The sequence below is a fragment of the Austrofundulus limnaeus genome, unplaced genomic scaffold (genome assembly GCF_001266775.1).
Source record: "Austrofundulus limnaeus strain Quisiro unplaced genomic scaffold, Austrofundulus_limnaeus-1.0 Scaffold69, whole genome shotgun sequence".
In the NCBI taxonomy this organism is placed as follows: domain Eukaryota; kingdom Metazoa; phylum Chordata; class Actinopteri; order Cyprinodontiformes; family Rivulidae; genus Austrofundulus; species Austrofundulus limnaeus.
Genome location: NW_013952471.1, coordinates 568,405 through 574,964, shown reverse-complemented (window position 1 = coordinate 574,964; position 6,560 = coordinate 568,405). Strand labels below are relative to the sequence as shown.

General features: G+C 39.5%; 1 protein-coding gene across 6 annotated transcripts in view; it reads left to right on the top strand.

The window, feature by feature from the left end:
* Positions 1 to 6,560, top strand: part of myo5aa (myosin VAa) — a 54,963-nt gene that overhangs the window by 14,306 nt on the left and 34,097 nt on the right. For all 6 annotated transcript variants that reach the window (XM_014010440.1, XM_014010436.1, XM_014010439.1 and 3 more), the window contains exons 2-5: positions 1,425 to 1,535; positions 2,687 to 2,858; positions 3,069 to 3,213; positions 5,215 to 5,371. In XM_014010440.1, coding sequence (XP_013865894.1) covers positions 1,425 to 1,535; positions 2,687 to 2,858; positions 3,069 to 3,213; positions 5,215 to 5,371 — 585 coding nt within the window. The remainder of the gene's footprint in view (positions 1 to 1,424; positions 1,536 to 2,686; positions 2,859 to 3,068; positions 3,214 to 5,214; positions 5,372 to 6,560) is intronic.

Below are 6,560 nucleotides of genomic sequence, written 5' to 3'. Positions count from 1 at the left end.
AAAAAGAAAACGATTAATCGATTATTAAATTAGTCATCGATTATTTTAATAATCGATTAGTCGTCGATTAATCGATTAATCGTGGCAGCCCTACTGGCGGCCATGCATGCCCAAGCCATCACACTGCTGTGCTGTGTTTTACAGATGATGTGGTGCTTTGGATCATGAGCTGTACCACGCCTTCACCAGACTTTTTTTTTCCTCCACCATTCTAGTAGAGGTTGATCTTGGTTTCATCTGTCCAAAGAATGTTCTTCCAGAACTGTGCTGGCTTTATTAGATGTTTTTTTAGCAAAGTCCAGTCTAGCCTTTTTATTCTTGATGCTTATGAGTGTCTTGCACTGTGCAGTGAACCGCAGTATTTACTTTCTTTCAGTCTTCTCTTTATGGTAGATTTGGATATTAATACTTGTACCTCCTGGAGAGCGTTGTTCACTTAGTTGGCTGTTGTAAAGGGGTTTCTCTTCACCATGGAGATTATTCTGCCATCATCCACCACTGTTGTCTTCCGTGGGTGTCCAGATCTTTTTGCATTGATGAGTTCACCATTTTTTTTTTTTTTTCGTTTTGAGGATGTACCAAACTGTAGATTTTGCCACTCCTAATATTGTAGCAATTTCTCTGGTACTGTTTTTGCAATTTTCACAGCTTAAGGATGGCTTGTTTCACCTGCATGGAGAGCTCCTTTGACTGCATGTTTTATTCACAGCAAAACCTTCCAAATGCAAGCAACACACCTCACCTTTTATTTGCTTCGTTGAGAAGAACTTAATGAAAGAATTGCCCACACTTGCATGAAATAGCCTTTGAGTCATTTGTTCAAATACCTTTGGTCTCTTTTAAAGCAGGGTGAACACATGTTAAGGATCTGAGCTCTTAAACTTTTCCTCCAATTATAATGTGGAAAGTGGAAACCCTCAAATGAAAGCTAAAAGTCTGGACCTTATGCCCATGTCCATTATATAACTATAACTTGAGTATGTTTCACTAAACAAACAAATTTTGTGTCAGTATCCAAACAGATATGGACCTATAGCTGTATGTCCATTAAGGCCTGAAAATCAGCCATGGTCCCTTTTTGCTGTGCTGTGATCACTACCTTGTGTCCAGTTGAAACAAGTTTATATTGTTTCAGTGGTGTTCATTGTGTTTCAGTACAGTAAGATTGGAACATTGAAGGTGTATTATGACCTTATAACACCACCACAGTTTATTAAAAAATCTATCAGCCAACAATGTAATGGACAGGTCAGGCTTTTTAAAGACAGGTGATAGTTGATCGGACAAAAAACTGCAACCAATGCACTCCTAGTACAGTATGAGAGCATAAACAAGACAGTCACAATCATGATTTAAATCATCTTTGTGTTTTTTAAAGCTATTTTTGTGTGATTTGTTTTGTTTCCCCTCTGTTTTTATCTCAGTCTGCTCGGGTGTGGATCCCTGATGCTGAGGAGGTGTGGAAATCTGCCGAGCTGACAAAGGACTACAAAAATGGAGACMCCTCCCTGCAGCTCATGTCGGAGGATGGAACGGTGAGAATAATAAGAGTGGAGAGTGATAAAAATCTGTCTCTTTCTATTTTTGTTGCTTTCTGTTTCCCGCTCTGGTTCTGCTGCCTTTCATTATGGGCTATTGGTTTTACCATTAGCACTCAAATGGGACTTTGAAGCAAAGCTGCCTCGAAGGAGCCTTTTAAATGTATCACAGTACATTTAATTTGTTTTAAAGCAGCTATGAAGTCTGGGTTTTCCCTGTAGCAATGACAAAGAAGCAGTCCTTTTATATGAAGCTAGTAGCTGAACCCTTTTACCTCCTACTTGCATGTGATCATAGCTGATTATTTGCATCACCAAAGTGTCAGAGGGGTTTTGGTTTGGTTCTGTTTGCCTGGTTGATGGTTCAGGATCTCCATACATTTGGGGAAACTTGTTAAAAGACAAGTAAATTAGCTAAAGACTTTTTTCATTAATCAGTTTAGTTTAAGGGCCAWGTTCTTTAAAAGTACATGAATGTTCTTACAATTTCATTTTAAAATAAATTTCCAAACATTTCTGACTAATATCATAGGGTGTGGAGCCTCATCATGATAAAAGATAAACCAAGGCTATGTCTTGCTTTGCAARGCAGTCTGAGCCCTCATTTACCCATCCACACACAGTCAAACAGCACTCTTAACATTTTTACTAAACTGATCTGAATTAGTCAATTTTTAGAGACCAATTAGTGGTTTAGATCACATTCATACACTGTTGGGGCTCATCGGAGGGGATAAGGGGTTCAGTCTTGCCCAGGGACTCTTGGACACATGACTATACTGGTGGAATCGACGCTTTCATTGGAGGATGATTGATCTAACCACTGAGCCACAGCCGCCCGTACCTGAAGAACACTTTATTATGAAAATGTATTTAAATTGGTGAAACACCAGAGTTTGCRGTTTCAGGAGAAACTGCTGCATGTTTACTGAACTTGTCCATGAAAATAACAGAGACCATGATTTAATTCTGTGGTAATACATCTGTAGTCAGGGGAACTGAAGTAGTGTTTGTCAGTTTGATCTAATCCTGCTGGTTTTATGTGCACTTCAGTTCTGGGCATTAGTGAATGACTGTAGTCACACAGCTTTATGCTGATACAACATGTAGTTGTACATGAATGTTATTGCTTCCTGCTCCTTTCCCAGAACATCGACCACAAGCTGGACCCCAAGACGAAGAACCTGCCTCACCTGCGAAACCCTGACATCCTGGTGGGCGAGAATGACCTCACAGCCCTTAGCTACCTCCATGAACCAGCCGTGCTCCACAACCTCAAAGTCCGCTTTATCGATTCAAAACTTATCTACACCTACTGCGGTAGGAGGGTTTCTAATGTCTTCCTTTACAAGTCCACTACATTTAAACAATAATTTATGAGGATTAATGAGATACAGATGGTACTGGAGGCAAAAATTTGATGATTAAAATGGACTTTTCAGGCTGTTTTTGTACAAGTAAAGCTTTGTTTGGTCTTTAATGTTCAAATTTTGATGTAAAAAAAYGTTTATTCCTGTTTTTGKCYCATAGGAATTGTTCTTGTGGCGATCAACCCATATGAGACACTGCCGATCTACGGGACAGAGATCATCAATGCCTACAGTGGCCAGAACATGGGAGACATGGACCCACATATCTTTGCGGTGGCAGAGGAGGCTTATAAACAGATGGCAAGGTCTGTGTGCACAYGCATGCATATGTGTCTGTTTGAGTGTGTGTTACCTGAGCAGCCTTGGTTGAAGTCTCTGCTCTGCCCAGCTCTGCCTACAGGGTTTGTAGGTCAAATCTGAGCCAGAAATAGCCACTGAGTGGTCTCACTGTTTCTCTTTTTTCATGCTCATATATTCTTAATTGCAAATGAAAAAAGACTCTAGACTGTCTGCTACAGCTCAAACAGTACATTTTATCAGCCTTCACTGAGTTTTGTGTGTAACACACTGACATGCACATCTAAAAGTGCCACATATCAGATCTCACATGACCCTGTCAGATATTGGCAGGAAGGCTGCCAAWAGTTTTCATACCACTTAAGGTCTCCCATTATTGTTCAGAGTCATCTTAACAAATATTAAATTTATTCTGCAGTCCTAAGCAATGCTTCATAATGACAGCAAAAACAAAAAGCTTACACGAAGAAGTCTTGTATCCATTGCTTTAGCAGCTTGACTGGATTGTCTCATAAGTACCTAATTGAAGTCATTAGACACACTCAGGAAAGACATCCATTCATCTATTTTGCCAAATGTCTTGTAGTGGGTGGTGTCAGAGTGTAAACAAAGTCATGGGGTTGAGAGAACCATTCATAAACCTGTGAGATGTAGTGTCGAGACAGAAAAATGGTTGAAAAAAATAAAAGATGTTTCTGCAGCTTTTAAAAATCTCAAAATTAGGTAGCATCTGGATCACTTATTACTCAGTTCATACAACTATTGGGTATTTATCAAAAGCTACTCTTACAATAAAATGTTAAAATCTTCAGATCTGATGAGACCAAAACCTAAACCTTGGCTGAAATTTCTAAATTTCAGGCTCAAAGCTTCAGTCTTCTCATACCATCCCTTTACTCAAACATGGCTGTGGTATCATCATACTAAGGGGATTTMTATCAGTGATGGAGGCTAGGAGACCACTGAGAGCGAGCAGGAGGCAGTAAAATGTACCACAGCTTAGATTGGAAACCCCTCTTTTAATCTGAAAATGATCACCAACATTAATACATATTTTGTGTAAATTACCAAACTTGTTTCTGATCTTAATGGGAAAAAATATAACATGTTTTATATACATGTTTTATGAAAATAAAAACAAAGTAAACCTTCAAATTAAACTGGTCTTTAAGACCAAGTTTAACCACAAATCCTACATTTTTCCACTTATATTTGAAAAAAATATTTTTTACATTATTTCCTACATTAAGTCTGGTAATTTTTAGGCTGCTTAAGTTTTCACTATGCAAGTATAAGAGTTTTACCCAAAACAGCTTGAGATTGCAAGATGGCTGCAAATCTGAAGTATTTATGTTCAATTAACGCATGGACCAGGTTTTGTTTTGTTGGACTWTATTTTCTTTAAACCTGTTGAGTTTAAATAAATACTAAAGTGGTAAGTTGCATGTTGACATGCAACCTACTTATAAACGTTTATGGTCATGTTAGTTTTTTATTTAATTGTTTTTCTTTTATGAATACTTGAACCGTGATATTAAAATACTGCTGGCAGCCACTCTGCAGTTTGTCACTCCTGCTGTTACCTGACAGTTTGTTTCTGTTGTTMGGTAAATGGTAAATGGCTTGAACCTTTGCAGCACTTTACAGACTCCAAAGCACTTCCGTCATTCACCCATTCATTCACACACTGGTGGTAAGCCACACTGTAGCCACAGCTGCCCTGGGGCAGACTGACAGAGCAGCAGCCAAGGTGGGTGAAGTGTCTTGCCCGAGGACACAYCAACTGAGATGGATGGAATAGGGGATCAAACGGGCAACCCACCAGTTACAGGATGACCCCKYCTAACCACTCAGCCACAGTCYCCACATTTTATTTARAAGAGAAAACTGAGCTATTATGAAATTCATTCAACCTTAGTTTTACCAAAAATAAACATAACATTAGTTGAGCTGAGACATTTGTTATTGAGCTAAAACGATATTGGTTTGTGTTTTGTTTCATCTTCCAGGGATGAGAGAAACCAGTCGATTATTGTGAGCGGGGAGTCCGGAGCAGGAAAGACGGTATCAGCCAAATATGCAATGAGATATTTTGCTACAGTCAGTGGCTCTGCCAGTGAGGCCAACGTAGAGGAGAAAGTTTTGGCTTCTAACCCCATCATGGAGGTGAGGAGACCAGCTTTATCTTTAGGCTGCTTCTGCAGAACTGAAGGACTTGATTATGCAGCYTGGTGCTTATTGCAGATTACTGTTTAGATTTTTATGCTCCTCGTATCGACACCTTTTTGTTTCCTCAGCACTGTYCCTTTTTTCTTTGAGCTGCTCTCAGCTGCGATGCTCCAGTCCTMTTCCTTACTGTTTGTGTTTTTATTCTCATAGACTCATAAGTTATAGAGGAGCTGGAGAGCTCCCTCATCCACAGATGTCACCCCCCACCCCCACCTCATTTCATCCCTCTATGTCATTTCTCTCCAACCACTGTGCTAACATTGCAGTCTTCCTCCCACCCTCCCCTTTAATGCCTCAGCCAAWCAGAAACAGGCTGACAGAATGAATYGGAGTCTTTCTTTTTGCGTCGCAGTGATGTCACTCAGCCTCTAAACCTGGATGCAGGGAATATGGTTGCATCAGCTTTTCTGATTTTACAAAACCTGTCTGTGTGAATGTGTGTGTGTGTTTGTGCACATGTTTGGCTGATGCTGGCAGAGATTGGAATACCTGCTCTGCTGAATACTTCCTTGTCCGCAGTGAAAGACTGTGTGTTTGGCCTTAACTCAGCAAGAACCCTCTGTGCTCACACATAATTGAATTCTGTCCAGGCTTGCAGCTTGTGTAGCTTTGATGCGTGTTTATGCAGCTCCGCCCATCTACTGACATCAGCTACTGGGATCATTGATCAGTGCTGTGCAGTCTGTATTGGAACTTGGCTGCTGACTTCAGCTGGTTTACTTGACTGCATATATACACAACAAAAGTTTAACGCTAGTGTTTGGACAGACTAAAGAACCTTTAAAACACAATTTGCAACTTTCTGTTTATTTGTAGGGAACTAGAATAGTACAGCTTTCCTTATCTTGACTGCTCAGCATCTTTCCTAAAATGCTACAACACAAAGAAATGACTAAGATCTCTAGCTGCTGTTAAATCTCATTTAGCTGCTGTTAAATCTCATTTAACAGCATGTTTTAAGTTTTTTTTTAAATCAAAACTAATGAAACATTTTAGGAGCACTGTCCCACAAAGATCAATATTACAGTATATTTTGCTGTTTTATTGAAAGTGGTCCTAGATTTATCCAAAATTTCACCCAAATTACCTCCATGTCTGGTGTAATTATATATAATTAATATATAAT